The sequence below is a fragment of the Acanthaster planci genome, linkage group LG18 (genome assembly GCF_054643075.1).
Source record: "Acanthaster planci isolate LZ-2023a linkage group LG18, COTS_SCS, whole genome shotgun sequence".
Classification (NCBI taxonomy): domain Eukaryota; kingdom Metazoa; phylum Echinodermata; class Asteroidea; order Valvatida; family Acanthasteridae; genus Acanthaster; species Acanthaster planci.
In genome coordinates, this window is record NC_141794.1 from 2077346 (window position 1) to 2093859 (window position 16514).

The window sequence follows — 16514 nt, forward strand, 5'->3', positions numbered from 1 at the left end:
CTTATTTTAAACTGGGCTTTATTAGTAATCAGAGCACGAAGATTGTATTTTTTAATTTTTCAGGATTGCCACATCCAGGCAGGAAAGGAGTTTTCTTTTCTGTCATTTCTATTCGTTTTTAAAAACCGAAACCCCATAGTATGTTTTGCATTATGTTCAGATGAACGTGCGCCAACAGTCTCTGACATGAGTGCAGTTGACGAAAAAAATAGCGCCGCCTGGCGAAAAAAATAGCGCCGCGAGCGGCCGCTCTTGTCTCAGTGGTTCCCGTGCGGTGGCGTAGCTAGGATTTTACTAGTAGGGGAGGGGCAAAAAGGGGCCACCAGCATCTTATGGGGGGGGGACACCAGCAGCTTTCAGCAGATTTGTCATGACTCGAGTCAGTGATTCGACTCGAGTCCGACTCGAGTCACAATTTTTCTGGGACCAAATGACTCGACTCGAATCTCTCATGGAGACTCAACTGGAGTACAAGCTTGTGACTCGTGTCTCAAAAAAGTTAAAAGCAAAATTTTAGTTGGCTAGATACTTGTCATGCTAATTTATTTTAAATGAAAATAAAATACACAAAATGACTTGCATGTAGTTGTATTTTTATTGTTTTGTGTTCACAAATTTGTTACTCAAATTGACTCGAGCTCGGTTCTTGACTGGACTACGGTAAAGTGACTCGATTCGACCTTGACCTAATGACTCGACTCGAGTCACAATGTTAATGACTCGACTCGTTACAACACTGGCTTTCAGTGATGATGTGGTTTGGGGAGAGGAAAGGCACCTGGGGCATGGGAAATTTGTGGGGGAATGTGTTCCCTTCCCCCTTGGTTACGCCACTGTTCCCTTCATTGGAGATCAATGCAAAAATATCGAGGTCCTCGCGACAGATGTCTGTAGGCTTGGGGACGGGGACCAGTCTAACCTGTGCTGCTGCTTGTCTGAATCACTTGGCTGTGGCTTACAATTACACACGACTCTATGGGAACTGGCTGCGGCAACTTCCATAGACTCGTCCATGAGTATGGTATCGTCCAATTTTCATCACAGGGAAATACCCCACCTTAGAAAACAATGTCCTGTTTATTTCAGGAATTTATCAAACATTTAAAGAAACATAATCTTTAGAAAGATAGTATGTATATTAAATTTCACAAATTCATTAGCTTGAAAAGTGTGAACTAGTGGTCAGACAGCACGAATATTATTTTGATCAACGCGAACCCTCGCAATTGGTTTACCTTCAAGGTTAAGTGGTACCGTCAATACAATGCTTCCGGAACTTCAAGCGACATGCGCGTACGTATATGTACACATTTATGTGTACACGTATAATCAAATTTGCTAGTGTTACGCTATGGCAGTATAATAAATCTATGTACGCAAACGCTTTGCAAATCTCCAATTTGTGTAATGTCGTAAAGCTATGGAGTAACCGCTGAGCAACGGAATAACATTCGTCTCCCGTTAGTAAGAATTGAAAGACTAATGACTTTATGTGAGAAACTTGTGCCGTAGCTGATGCTTTTACCATACTAAGCTAGCGCTCGCTCCATTGTTGGCAGACTGAACCTGTCACTAGTCAGTCATAAGACTGTATCTCTCCCCTCCTTCCTACATCATGATCTGAAACAGCTTAGGCCTAGGCAGAAAGACCCGGTAGGCCTAGCACTATTGTCAGTTGTGTGTGAGTATACATAGTGTACAGCTAGAAAGCCAGAAAGAGTTCCACATACGTGACAATACGGACGCCACTTGCAACCCCGTGCGTGCACAAACCCTATGAGACAAGAACCCTAGAGATTGCCACTTTGTGCCAGGTCTGAAAAATTTTATGTGTTACCTAAATAAACGACTTCGTATTTTCCCTCCTAAATTGAACTTTTCTGGACATAAGCTGATGATTTTGCTTTCTGATTGCTAATAATAAGTCAGTGTAGGGAAAAATTACTGGCGTCTTAATATATGGAACTCTTCCCGTTACTGCAAAGATGGATTTGTATATACTGCTAGCTTCCAGTTTTAATGAACTGTTTTTGTGTTTTTACTTTTTCTGTGTTAAACTGCATCCTGTCTGCCCATCGTCCTTGGACATGTTGGACATGGTTCATGTTCGCTTCTAACTGGTAGAAATTTCTCAAAAGTGGTTCAATATTTTGATCTGAAAATTGACATCAAATTAGAATCCTGTAATTTTATCCAAGGCTTTTTAAATTGTTGGAATTTGTAATGAAAATTGTGTCAAATTCTTCTCTTCACCTGAATAAAATGGTATTTTTATAACCTGAGATGAATATTGATCTGTCACCCAGACTGATGAGACCTTTGGATGAGCGCCTTGAAGTGTTCACTGCCAGTACCTAACAAGGGTTGTCATGGCAATCAGTACGGTGAGCGGTGATCTTGCCTTGGATCCCCTCATAACATGCAAGCTCTGTCTGTGTGAATATTCCATGAAGGATATGCACCAGATGCAGGAATGTAGCTGTGTTTATTGCATTTCGGTGAGTAAACTACGGACGCATGTACATTGTACGCTCCTTGTGCCCTCTCAACAGTAATACAACACTCCAACTGTAGCATCGGTCCAAGTAGTGAATGGGCCTGTCGCAGCTACAATAGCCAGCCCAAATTCAGCACTTTAATTAAAGTCGGGACTATCATCCGTTTCAACTGTGGTTGGGACTATCCCATTGCTGGGACCTAAGTCAGTCAAAGAGGGTGAGAATAGACCTGGCCCTTGAAAACCATTTCTGTTCTAAATGCCCACTACCCTTGTGTAGGCCCTGAGAATTTGTGCACATTTTAATGAAAATCAATTCTGTATACTTTGTCCCATAACCACTCAAGCCTATGCATTGAGGCGTGTTCAGCTTACAGAGAGCGGTTGCTCGACGACAAAGTACCAGCTCTTGTTAACAGAATCTGACCCAAAGTGCATCATGCATGATGGCACTGCACAAGGGAAGAAAAACACCACACTGGTTGTTTGCAACCTTAAAAGGAAAGTGTCTGTTGCTCATTGCATAACGGGTAAACTTTTGTAGACCTGCACTACATATTTTGTTGGATGCATTTACTTTTTGTGTTGAAATGACGTCAGTGGGTGTTTAATCATTCTCCCTCTGTTTGCAGTGTCTTCGTCAGTACTTATCAATTCTCATTCGAGAGGGCGCTGTGAGTAGCATTACCTGCCCAGATGCAGCATGCCGAGAAAGGGGCAAAGTCCAGGGTAACGAGGTAGGAGATCATCCCACAGGCGCTGAGAGTTAGGATGCCACTTCACATCCGAAATCACGATGACCCAATCAATGTGGATGAGCACTCTATGAAGTATGGACGATGTATATGAGACATATGAAGCTCGTACAACAATGAGCCAGTTTGATACTTCAACAGCACATGCTCAAAGCAAAAGTCATTCGAGAAAGTCAATAGACCCCTTGAAGCTGGTACTCAGTAATGGTTCCTTTAACATTGGCAAGGAACCATTGGCAAAAATGTGAAGCACAGTGCCATACTCTGGCATTCGGGCGTAAGGCTGGCGCTATCAGCATGGCCTTTCGCTGGTTCAGATGCACTGAACATGTTCAAACTGATAAAGATGTCAGGCGCTTTGTTGCAGGACGACCTTGTCTTGTTTTGAAATACTGATCTGGTTCTTTAGTAGAGGACAGGAGAGCATGTGTACCCTCCCCCTCTGTTGTTACCACTTCACATGTCGCTTTAAGCTTTCCAAATTTTTGTTTTGATTACGTTACAGGTTAAAGTTCTTGTCGGGAGTGAGGTATTTGAAAGATACAAACATGTCAAATTTGAACTGGGTAAGGGCACTTTCTTGATTGAATCCACAATTGCTTGTTTTATTTACAGAGGTTTGGGTTCTTGTTGCATCTGTTGCCATGGAAACTTGAGATGTTATTTTTTTTCTTTACTCAGAGGTGGACTTGGATCCCAACAGAACCTGGTGCCCCGAAGTTGGCTGTGAGACTATCTGTCACGTCTGCGCTGGGGACCCATCTAAAGCTAAACCAGTTCACTGCCCGACTGTGAGTATGGAACTCTCGCCCCTTCCCTGAAGAAAAAATATTGAGAGTTTGTTGTTCAACAAAAGGATGTTTAGCACCTCTGAAGGAGACATGTTGATGACCAAGGGCTAGTTTATGCAAATTTTATTTTCAAACTGTTTTTTGAAAATGTTGAGTTACTTTTGCCAGGAATGTTTCCAGCAATGGCCTACCTAAGACGGGGATTCCAGGGGCTTGAGCCAGCCCCCCCCTCCCCGAGGTTTTGAATGTTTTTTTCACCCTCTGAAAAGACGAAGATACGCTGTGCACCTACATCTTAACCTACTGACGCTGATGCATCCCAGTCCCCTGTGTCGCAACGAGAGGTTGGGAGGGCATTAGCTCCTCCCCACCTCCACGTCAAATCCTGGGTGCATCAAGGCTTCTTTCTATATCACAACATGCATTGCCCATTTCTGTTGTCTTGAAGTCAGAGGCTTAGCTGTGGGGTAGCCAAGTTCCTCCCCGCCTCCCCCCGTGGAATTCCACATCCCAACATTGCCCATCATTTGAAACTTTGAAAGTCGGCAACTTGCATGTATGCCACAGTTCACTTCCTTCATAAATGTCCGCCTCATAAATTTTAGATATTGGATTTTATCACAGTGTGGCACAGATTTCTGTTCGATTTGCAAGTCGCGCTGGCATGCCAACCTGTCGTGCGGGGAGTACATGGGAACATTGACTCACAAGACAGGCTCCAGCTCCACCCAAGTCTTGGAAGCGCTAGGGTAAGACCGCATTTTACTCTGCACCACTTACCAAGGCGAAAAGACAACCTCTTGCTCCAATCTGCTTGAGATGTGTCGCTCACAAGCTCACTTCATCTCACAATCAATACCTCACGTAAAACTGAGTAGCTATTACCTGCTTGCAGCTTGTCTGCCTGTAGTTGGTAAGCAGGCACTTGCATTAAGCAAATTTTGCCATGTGCAAATCCCTTCAATATCAGTTGAATGACAGCATTGGACACGTTACATGCAAAGCTCATTTGTACGCTAGGCATCTTTGCACTTTCAATCCATCTAACAGCAATTTTCCAAATGCACTTCCTTTGTGTATAAGATCTCCATGAAATATTGAAATCTCAGCTATACTGACGCAAGAAAGTCTGATCAGTCCTATTTGCCAAGAGTCCGTCACGGCATTCAGCCAGACCCCTTCAACTGTTTCACCGCACTGTTATCCTAAGTTAGTCTTGCCTGTCTTGTCTTGTAGCATTCCTTTCGACAATGAAGAGGTTGCTAAGATCAAGCGATGCCCCATGTGCCACATCCCCATCGAGCGGGACGAAGGCTGTGCGCAGATGATGTGCAAGCGATGCAAGCACGTGTTCTGTTGGTACTGCCTAGCAAACCTCGACGTAAGTCTTCGTTTTTCCCCAGGTTTTGCCCTAACACGAGTATGTTCATATGCTGTATTCTCAGTGTGGCCCAAATGTTGCAAAAAAATGTTGCAAACTCTCCCGACGCAAAGCTAAATATCGCCTAGTAAATCTTCACGTTGACCATCTATCCTTGTCCCTTACTTTTGACAAGGAAACCTAGTCCTTCTGAAGTTGGCAAGTCTGAGGAATTACCCTCATGTATACGGACTTTGTATTTGCAGGATGATTTTTTACTGCGACACTACGACAAAGGACCTTGCAAGAACAAGCTTGGACACTCCAGAGCGTCAGTTATATGGCACAGAACGCAGGTAAGACCAACAAAGTCTGCCGAGCAAAAGTCTGCTGTTCTCTTCCGCAGGACTTTATCAGGAAAAGTTTCCTATTTTCTTGATGATTTTGTGTAGCTTTGGAGGGTGAAATTAGTGACAACAAGGGTTTAAAACGTAATCCACTTTTTGACTGTTGTTTATCAAGGTCAGATGAGCTGTCATGTTTTGTGTCTTCATGCCAAGAGGTGCTTTCAGTTACTGTAAAAAGAATCATTTTCAAATGAATTGCTGTACGTACCTATAGATCAGATGTGACTAGATCCCAGAAAAAGAGTTATGCGTTCATTTTTCGGTACATTAATTGATTGGTATTACTTTACTGGTGTGCAAGACGTGCAAAGGTGGCTATAGCGACTTGCAACTTGGTTTGTAAGATTCGGTCACAAATATTCTTCAAAGCTTAGCTCTGCCCTGCCTGATGCAAGAACAGCGTCGTGTGACAGTTTCTGGATTCCAAGGGCACATTGATTGTTGACTGTGATTGGTTGTGTCTGTTTGCCCAACAGGTGGTTGGCATCTTTGCCGGGTTTGGCCTGCTCCTCCTGCTAGTATCCCCTTTCCTCCTGCTGATAGCTCCCTGCATCCTCTGCTGTAAGTGCAAGTGGTGCCGATGCTGCGACGAAGACGATGACTTACCCCCAGCCTAGGGGGAGCCCTTGCACATGTGCAAAAATGGAAGTCGTGTGATCCTTTCTCAACAACTCGTTTTGGGGAGCCCTTGCACATGTGCAAAAATGGAAGTCGTGTGATCCTGTCTCAACAACTCGTTTCGCGTTTATTGGCGATGCACTCTGTCGGCCTCATTGCACAGTAATGTACGGGGGAAGTGCTGAGATGAAATAGCCTTGGAACACTTGACACAGAAGTTGAGCTGAGTGTCTCCTGGTTTTAAAGCTGCTGTTACCCATAGGACCCCTTCACAGAACAAGCGATAAGCCCTGTCTGGTTTACTTGGCTATGGCTGACTCTGAAGACACGTGCTTATGGGGAGAGGTTGCAGCCATTGGCTTTTATAGGAGTTCACGTCCTCTCCAGCCATGACCAAGACATTGTTGGAGGCAGCCTCACATTGGTTTTTATGCCGGAGCACGTTCAGTAGTGCAATGTATATGACGGTATCCACTCTGAGTGAGAACAAGAGAGGGCGGGCTTCTTCATGTAAGGACAATTCTTTGTTGGGAACCGTTGCGTACAGACGCAGATTTTTGAGCATTTGGTGAAGGATGCAATTGGCAAGTAGGACACAGATTCAACCTGCCAACTCCACCTAATCTGGCAAGATTCTATGTGATGTATACACCTGTTTGGGAATCAGGGCTATGGGATGTCACCTCTTTTGTGCGTGTGACTGTTAATTACTTCATAATACACAGAGATTCTGCCGACAAATGGGAGCCAAGATTTTGATCTCGAGTTTGGAAACGATTTTGATGCAATTTAGCCATGCTTATCCGTACAATTTGGAGCAGGAGTGTAACCCAATTAAAAATATGTTTACTTACCATTTGTGTGTATATATAGTTGTTTTTATTTATGTACGCATTTGTTAGAAAAAGGAAAAAAAAATCTGACGGTAGCGGCACACTGTAGCAAATAATGCTTTAGTTTCACAAGTGGACTTACTTGAATCTGGTTGAGGAAGAAGCCAAAAAATTGAACTTTGCAATGTACATGTAATGGATTAGTTTTACTGCAGTGCGAAGCTTGCACGGACCGTTTGTTACCACCTGATCTTTCCTCAGTGTGAATTCTTCACCGTATACGCTTTTATTTTTCTGAAGGTTAGTTTTGGTTTCATATGTATGGCCATACAGTGTGTACTTGATTTTACGCGTAAAGTTTGTTCGTAAGGATGCACATTCCTTGAACTCTTGCATTTTGTGCAATTATGTCATTCTTTTACTTGCATAGACAATTCTCCAACAAGATGCACAAGATGGCAATTCTAATTTGGCACAGTTTACGGCTTTTACAAATGTATAACTGTAAATGCGGTATATTATTTTAATTGTCTTTCTGGGAAAAGGATTTACCCGTTGCCACCGCACGTGTTTCACAGTTGTCTTTCTCTGCAAACCAGTTTGCTCTATGGAGGCCAAGTAGACATAATCAGGCAATTTTTTTTTCATGGGGGAAGGCAAGCTGATGGGATAAACTGCTGATCCCCCCCCCCCGTGCCTAATGACATGTACAGTACACGTTTACGTACATTTAGTCTCACATTTATTTTGTATAGACACAACAAGTCCGTGGCCACTCTGCACGACCTGCAGCTTGTTACCTGTGGTGTTTTGGCTGAATTTCAAATATCCGCGGATTTACTTGCCCTTTCGAAAGTTGGGTTTTCAGCCCCAAAAGTGCACCTTCAGCAAGTGGTTAATGTAAAATGAAGGGCAGTGTGTACAGGTTACAAAACACAGGGCGACATATGGAGTTTAAAAATGAAAGATGAAATTTGGAGTTAACATTGAAGGCTGTAAGATCCTTGAATGGAGTCGTGTAATACATGTGCATGTGCCAAAACAGCATAGGCCACGGCACACTGACTGAGCACTACGTGATAAACAGTTTTGGTTATGCATTAATAATGTTAAGAGTATACATGTATAGTTTTTTTTAGAAGTCAGGATAACATGACACAGATGAAGTAAAAGTGCATAAGTACTTCGACTCCCTGTGCAGTGTTCCAGAAACTCCAGTCTAAAAATGCTTATGTCCATCACAGGTCACCTATGCCGTGTTATTGTACAACTCACTGGTCCAATGATCCCCATCCCACGTGTAGTGGTTTAATAGCCAGGAACTATTCTGTGCGTATTTAACAATATTTTATACAAGTGGGACCAATGTTGGATCTTTAAACACCTAAAAGTTTGATAAATGTGCTTTTAAGAAATGTTTACAAGGACGATTGGGAATGAGGCAGGCAGGGCTATCTCTAAAAAGAGCTGCCTGGTCGCCTACATGACCGAGCGCCGCCTCCTTTCATTGGCCCGTCAGTCATTATCAGTTGTTTTGCTCATCTAGTTAAGGCCTAGAAAAAAAACTTACAGAAAGTGACTTTTGTGTGGTGCTAACAGCACATTTTGTCAAGGTCGGGAAAAGTGTTCGTTCCGAAACTGTCCAGCAGCCGCTGAACATGTCATGAAATCTTGAAACTGTTAATAATCCCACCTCGTGTTCATTTACACCACCCAGTATATACAGTAAATAAAAGTCACTGCACAAAATGCATCTCATGAATTGAAAGTTCTTCCCCCCCCATTGTGTACATTAAAAAAGCCAGTTCTTATTCCAAAAGTGCACGTCCGAAATGAAGCAAGGTCATTCAGATGCGCATGTTTTGCCCTATCCATGCAGCTTCACACCAACTTCCACGCACGCTTGTTCCCTGCTGACCTTACGTCTTTGAAATAGAGAATTTGCCCATTCCAAAAGATTAACTTTGATCAGGGGTGTGAGTGGCCACTTAAAATTAAAGCTGAAAACGGCTCGCAAAAAGGCTGAAATGTAAGAGTTCCATACTCGTGTACAGACCAGGTGTACCAAAAGCTAAAATTCAGGGTCGACATCTTTCCAAAAGAAAGCTAATTCTCACACCCGTTTAATGCTTTGGAAACGAGCTGCAGGCTGTCCATTCTTCCATATTTATCTTTGTACAATTCTCAGTCTTGCAGAACCCCAGAAATGTTCGGATTCACGTAAAAACAAGTACATGTACTTTTTAAAATGCGTTCTAAAGCTTGGTTTGTGGGACTTAATTCCATGGGTAAATAATTCAAAGTAGACCCAAATTTAAATGATTCAAAAGACCGTCAAGCTTACAGAACTTTGCAATAAAAAATGGCACGTACACCAGGTTTGTTGCTTATTATTTTTAAAGACAAGAAACAGGATTAAATTATATTTACAAACTCAGGTCTACGTGAAGATTTGTCAATACAAGTACTGTACAAGGATTTCTCTTCCCTCTCCAGTGTAAAATGAGGCTGAAAGTGTATACAGGTATGTCATTGCAGTTCAGTGAAGAGAAAACCTTGTTGAAACTTTTAAATTATTCAAAGGGAAGTTCAGGTACAATTCCGGAATGTATAAAATGTACACAACATCATCTTCAGACAGCTAGATGAAGACACGACAGCTGCTTTGGTGAGCACTTGTTCAGCCATGAGCCCTAGAAGTCATTACAAATTACGAGCTTAGAGGTATAATGAGGAAAAGATAACTGCATGGAATGTGGGGTAGTAAAAACGTGTACATGTAGTTACAAATGCAGTAAAAAAGTTCAATGACCTTGAAAATGTATTACAAACAAAGGAATTTCCGGCAAAGTTATGCAATCGGTCTCCATCCATGTCCATTCACTCCTGATCACTCCACTATTTCAATATTGGTTAAAAATTTTTACTTTCAAGTTTAAGACACAAATGGCATTACCATTTAAAAAACATTCAGAACAAATAAAATGCATGCTACATAAATCACTTTTTAAGTACACGAGAAAAAATGTGAAAACACAAAAAGTAAGCTAAGTACAGGTCATCCTCCATTTTGGTCTAATTTTCAAACGTCCTAATGGCAACTATCTGCCTATAAATGAAAGTTTGAAAAAAATATCCAGCAAAATTTCAAACTTGCCTTCAACGTTGCTAATTCTCACTTATTTTGACAGATTGGTGTTAAATGGCAGTGTTTGGCTGGTCGACTCTGACTGAATATAAAAAGTGCCCAATAATAACTAATATTTACAATAAAACTTGCATGCTGATTTTCTTTGTATCAAAGCATAAACCAACCTGACTGAAAAAACTTCCATATTACTGTTTTCGACCTTACAATACGTAGAACTCTTTAAGTAGAAATCTCATATCCGTAGAGTGCCCATAAATGGCTATGCTGACGGAATAAAAACTTAATTATAGAAATAACCACTTGCTCGTTCATTGTTGCTCTAGTCTGTTGCTGACAAACGGAAACAGAAAATACAAACATTGAAGCTGCCCTGCTTGCCACTGTCCCAGCATGCATTGCTAGCTGATATCCCGGCTCGCATTGGCCCATGATATCTGTATTCTCACACTGAGTTTAGTCTACCACTTAATCCACTCGGGAAAAGAACTTTAAAATTCAGGGTAAAAAGACTCTCTGGTATAAAAAGTTGAGATAAAGGATTTTGTCAAAACTGTTAGAAGGGAGGTAACACATTTAACTACACAACGCCAAGGATTAAAATGTAGCACCACAAAGATAATTGTTGGAAACTTATTGCAACATGACGTTTCCCCCAAAATTACATCTTACAGGACTTGTTTTGACACAATTCAACTGCCATTTATGAAGCATTACACTTGACTTGAAGGAAAGAATGACTGGGATTAACAGCAAATGTAGAGGGGGTTCAGATATATCTCATCTGCTCGTGTCTCTTATCTAGAAGTCTGCGTCTAGTCTGAACACCTGCTCTTCTTTGGACGCCATGACACCTGATCGCTGGTACTCGCCGACCCTCTTCTCAAAGAAATTTGTCTTACCCTCCAGCGAGATGTTTTCCATAAAGTCAAAAGGGTTTTCCACATTCCAGATCTGCATGAAATCAGTAAAAAAAAAACATTTATATATTAGTGCTTGATCAACAATATTTTAGAAGTTGATCGGGTGTTCTTAGGGAGGGGGGGATCGAGTTTGCCATCTTCAAAACACAGTTTTTGGACTAGTGGCCATTAGGTTGTACAGTCAAAACCAGAAAGGAACATACCTTTGTGCATTTCAGCTCTAGGAGTAACCGGTCGGCCACAAACTCTATGTACTGCTTCATGAGCGTGGCATTCATGCCAATGAGGGAGCAGGGCAGGGCGTCTGTCAGGAACTCCTGCTCGATCAGGACAGCCTCCCTGATGATGGCCTTGATGCGCTCCTCCGACGGCTTGTGGACCAGATGGCTGAACATAAGGCAGGCAAAGTCACAGTGCAGCCCCTGAGGATTGGTTGAAAAAAGGAGTCACTTTAACAACCGAAACACTGTTCAATTCTTTACAGCCAAAACATTTGATACAGTAGCATAACCGGGCCCAACATAAAGGGCATACTTCGGAAGCTTATTTTCTGCAGGAGGAACTCCATTGTGTCTGGCCATAATTTTGGTTTGAACTCATAATGGACCCGCTTAATCACGCAACCTAAAGTGGGTATCAACCCCGTGGCAATGTGAGTTTAGAGTGTTGTTTACAAACAATATAACCAAGTTTAACGGTAAAGCACCCTGAACATCAGCAGTCCGAGTCCGATACCTACTGTCGACTATTTTTGGTAAATGATACTCATGAAACACTACTTTTGGCAGACACAATGTTTGATATTTCACACCCAGTGTACATGTAGGTCATGTGACTTAGTGGGTACAATCGGTCTATTGCTTCACCAATTCTAAGAGGGAGCGCCAAAGGGCCCAAGGCCCCCTGACAAGCCACTGTATCAGTGGGCCAACAATTGGCAGCAGTAAGAATATGGACACTAAATTTTGACCACAAGTATATAACTGGCAAGCTGAAGATCTTCCAAGCTGAACAAGACTCAATACATGTATAAGGCTTTTTTTTAGCAACTTGTAATGATAAAAACCTTAATGAAGTGCGACATACCTCGTCGCGGCTGATCAGCTCGTTAGAAAAGGTCAGGCCATGCATTAATCCCCTCTTCTTCAACCAGAAGATGGAAGCAAATGAACCCGAGAAGAAAATGCCCTCCACGGCTGCGAAGGCCACGACCCTCTCCCCATAGGTGGTCGAGTCCGAGTTGATCCAGTTCAGAGCCCAATCTGCCTTCTTCTTAACACAAGGCAGAGTCTCAATTGCATTGAACAGGAACGTCCTTCAAATAGAGAAAAAAAAAACAAATCGTCTGTTTCAGAAGACAAAGTATGCACGTGTCAAATATTCAAACTTCCCCATGGAAGAAGTTAAGTGGTTTCAAATCTGCTAGATCTACAGGTGTGTACACGTTTTGGGGAATCAGGGTACATTTTTAGGCTGCCTAAGAATCAGCTAGGTCTTGGTCTTCACTCCATTGGAAATAGGTGGAGAAGTACAGACAACAGACCTGGCTGCAAGCTCTGGAAGCCCGTTTTGGACACGGCTCTAAACTGCCTCATTCTGGCATGAGCGATAGACCCTTTTTGAAGGACTGCTTTCTACTGAGACTCTAGCCGGATTAAGAGAGGATGCATTTTTCGCAGTGACAGAGGCTATTTTGTTCGAGAACTGAACTTTGCTGGTTCACAAACAACCATACAGTGCAGGTGACACGGTCGCATCGCTACCAATGAACTCGACAAGGGAGTGCTAGCCTGCTTGAGGCAGATAGGAAGATTCAAGATTCAGAGCACATGGGTGACCTTTACATTTGTGAGCGTGAGCAGCGTACCTTTCGTCTGGGTCCCGGATGTAGGTGTCGATAAGCAAGCTGTACATCTCTGAGTGGATGTTCTCGATTGCTATCTGGAAGCCATAGAAGCAGCGGGCCTCGGGCACCTGCACCTCCTGGCTGAAGCGCTCCACCAAGTTCTCATTGACGATGCCGTCACTGGCGGCAAAGAAGGCCAGGACATGCGAAATGAAGTGTTTCTCCTCCTTCTTGAGCGTTTCCCAGTCCGGTAGATCCTTGGAGAGATCAACCTCCTCTACTGTCCAGAAAGACGCCTCGGCCTTTTTGTACATCTCCCAGATGTCCTAAAATGACAATTGACAGCCAGAATCAAGTTTTATCAATCTTGCAACAAACGGCCATTTCAAACAACGTTCCAAACTTGTCTTTATTTAATGGACGAGTTCCACATTTTACACTTTGAAGAGGTGGGGTAGGTGGCAATTCCAACCATGTACAGAGGGAAGGCAATTTGCAATAGGAGAGGTAGGACACTAGGATAATTTAGTTGACATTACCTTATACTGAATAGGGAAGATTACGAAGCGACGGGGGTTCTCTCGTAGCAAAGGCTCATCTTGTAGTAGGTCTTGCTGTTTTTTCTTAAATTCCTGTGGAAAACAAAGTTAAAATTCTGAACACGAAGAGTAATAAATGGCCTGGAATGGTTAATTTCAAAGCATAATTGAACTCCACTTGTCACTGAAATAGTTCTACTTCTGCAGTGCAAGTCATACTTTGTGGGAATTGTGCAGGGAGAATGTCGCAATTAAGAAGTATCGTCACCGTCGGATATTGAGGTACATGCATTTAGCTCACAGCAACTTGATAGAAAAATAACATGAATTCCTTGGAATTATTTTCCACTCACCTTCAGTTCTTTCCTTTTTTCTTCTTTGGAGGGGGTCTTTGACGTATGAATAATATTCTAAAGAGGGAAACATTAATAAACATTTCCAGGATGAGATTCGGTAAAAATTTACCAGCTTTAAATGTGACAAATCAAACAGCATATTAAAATAACCTCAAGCTAAAAAGAATTACCAATTTAAAGATTGGAAAGAGTTTCATGGATGCATGGACATCACTTGACGCCCTGTGCACAAACTCTAATTTCTGTGGAATTGCTTCAGTGTTTGCCCTTCTGACTTTTTAGGGCACGTTATATTCTGATGGCTGATGTACCACTGCAGGGAAAGTAGCGATGTCTGTGTATGGAACTCTTTCCTAGAGTCTTTATTCCAGAGGCAAACGATGAAAGGAGGGGACGGGCTCAAAAACTATCTCTGCCTTGCAGTTGATCCAGGCACATAAGTGGTCCATTTATTTCACAGCAATGTACATATCTCTTTTCTCATAAATATCATACCGAGATGTCCAATATGCAGACTGAAATATAAATGTATATTTTGTAACAGACGACCTGAGGACATGTTGATTGTGATTGGCTAAAGTGTTGCAAACTCTTGCGTTGGAGATGCACTATTGTGAATCGCCCGTATAGACCCCCTGTGTATGGCATAATGTTAGAGGGCATTTCTTCCTCTCTAGGATCGACAGGCTTGAGTAAATCTTTTGTGTATTCATTGTCATTAAATTGAAATAAAAAATAGCCTCCAACTCCGCCTTGATGCAAGGGTTTATTGAACCGTAAAGTACATGAGCAGGGTAGGGTTATAAAAAGCCTTGGGCCGTCAGATGCAAGACTCATTTATTTCCCACCATTTTTTGAACAAACTACATTTTTCACCAAAATCCTGGTTTCTAATTAGGCCTAGGGCCTATCAATTAAGCTTAAGTTTTCAAACAAACAGTTGTGCATTTATTGCATTAGCCATGTTACGCCTAGGCCTACTTCTACTTGTACGTAAGCATGATCGTAAATTAAGTTAGGCTTAGCCAAGTCTTGCAGCGAAACCCCAGTCCCCACCTTAAATTCCTGCTGAATTGATTTCATTCAATCCACGCTGTTGAAATATCCCACTACTGAACATGGCAATGCCACGTACGACCACCACCATTCACTTGTTGATCCTCTCTGAATACGCAGCAGGCATTCGATTCTAAGACACGCAAACAATGGGCTTCGGTTAGCCTTCCCGCGCTCAGCTAATGTTGCATAATCAGTTGATTACACAAGCAGAACAAAAAATCCCAACCGATTTTAACCGAAACATTACTTAAGGTCGGTGCAAACAAAGAACATTCGCCTTCACTTACGTGTTTCTGACTGTCTCCCAAAACTTTTAATTGTTTCGTCTTCATTGGGTGCTGTACGTGGAAATGAAAAATACGGTCCATGAGGTCATGGTAGTCCTGACTAAACCAGGAACCCATCATTTTACTGACGAAAATGTTCTTATTCCCCCATGATCTGATCACTAAGTTTAAATATGTAGGCTTACTGGCATAGTTTTAAATGAAACAAGTGAATTCAGTGAATGTCAAAACTTCCCAATGAACGTTTCCAAATTTCAGTGCACTCTAAGTTAAGTACAGTTATAGTAGGCGACTAGTCCTGGGTCTGTCGATTCCCGAACAAAAGCATGACCAACACAAAAAGTTACCTGGTTTTCCTGGTCGTTGATCCTCGCGTTTTGGAGGTTGTTGGTCAGGGTCTTCATCTTGGTAGAATCTGGTGAGTGCATGGACAACATTTTGAGTTTGGGGGCTACCTTACGGCGGGAAAGGCAGTTCAACTGATGGTATTTGAGGTGGGATATGGACTTGTGGACAGGACGGGAGCAACTGGTCGAATGAAAGACCGGTTCTTCCACCCTAAAATTGATTTTGGCGCCGGCGCCCCGGCCGCCAGCATATTTACATAAAGAGAACAAACCGGGCTACAACGCCAAGAATAAAGTACGCCAATTGGCTCTTGACTAATCTTACCTCAATAAACTTCCCATGATTGGTTGCTGAGTGCAAGCCATGCGGAGATGGCGTACTTGGGTAGGACCATAGAATGCAAACAGGGGTGTTCACCGATCTTGTCTCTTCAATAAGGTCATTCAAAGGGTAAAATGCAGTAACTTGTACTCGTGAATATTTTCAATAAATCTATTATACATATGAGTTACGTGCACTATTAATTAAATGTTGGTAATTAGCCGTAGTGCAATTTATTAGAAAGATAACCTTTAAGACAACCTTGAGAACTTGGAATAGTCCAACAGACATTGGACCACAATCGGAACTATTTTATCACTGATTGTGTCCTGCCCCTAGTCCCCTGACTCCCTCCCCATATCAAAACCCCCTTTCGTCTATATCCTCTGCAAATGATGAGACGACCGAAATATACATAATGCGTTG

At 42.4% G+C, this 16514-nt stretch overlaps 2 protein-coding genes across 8 annotated transcripts; one reads left to right on the forward strand and one right to left on the reverse strand.

Annotated features, from left to right (window-relative positions):
* Nucleotides 1-1301: 1301 nt before the first annotated feature.
* On the forward strand, nucleotides 1302-9014 carry LOC110979331 (putative E3 ubiquitin-protein ligase RNF144A). 5 transcript variants are annotated; one of them, XM_022235038.2, is made up of 9 exons: nucleotides 1302-1464; nucleotides 2307-2498; nucleotides 3130-3234; nucleotides 3758-3818; nucleotides 3934-4043; nucleotides 4668-4792; nucleotides 5280-5424; nucleotides 5670-5759; nucleotides 6287-9014. In XM_022235038.2, the coding sequence occupies exons 2-9, from the start codon at nucleotides 2370-2372 to the stop codon at nucleotides 6425-6427; spliced, it is 906 nt and encodes a 301-aa protein (XP_022090730.2). In that variant the 5' UTR covers nucleotides 1302-1464; nucleotides 2307-2369; the 3' UTR covers nucleotides 6428-9014. The 5 variants fall into 5 exon arrangements, with proteins under 5 accessions (XP_022090730.2, XP_022090739.2, XP_087005053.1 ...); XM_022235047.2 differs by having other exon boundaries at nucleotides 1304-1460; XM_087148927.1 differs by having other exon boundaries at nucleotides 1305-1681.
* Nucleotides 9015-9640: 626 nt separating this feature from the next.
* LOC110979313 (ribonucleoside-diphosphate reductase subunit M2-like) lies at nucleotides 9641-16001 on the reverse strand. 3 transcript variants are annotated; one of them, XM_022235009.2, is made up of 8 exons: nucleotides 15767-15998; nucleotides 15420-15470; nucleotides 14071-14127; nucleotides 13718-13810; nucleotides 13200-13504; nucleotides 12419-12647; nucleotides 11536-11754; nucleotides 9641-11363 (listed from the first exon to the last, which is right to left on the reverse strand). In XM_022235009.2, exons 1-8 carry the CDS (start codon nucleotides 15854-15856, stop codon nucleotides 11211-11213), a joined length of 1197 nt encoding a protein of 398 aa, XP_022090701.2. In that variant the 5' UTR covers nucleotides 15857-15998; the 3' UTR covers nucleotides 9641-11210. The 3 variants fall into 3 exon arrangements, with proteins under 3 accessions (XP_022090701.2, XP_022090708.2, XP_022090716.2); XM_022235016.2 differs by lacking the exon at nucleotides 15420-15470 and having other exon boundaries at nucleotides 15767-16001; XM_022235024.2 differs by lacking the exons at nucleotides 15420-15470; nucleotides 15767-15998 and adding an exon at nucleotides 15130-15343.
* Nucleotides 16002-16514: the final 513 nt, after the last annotated feature.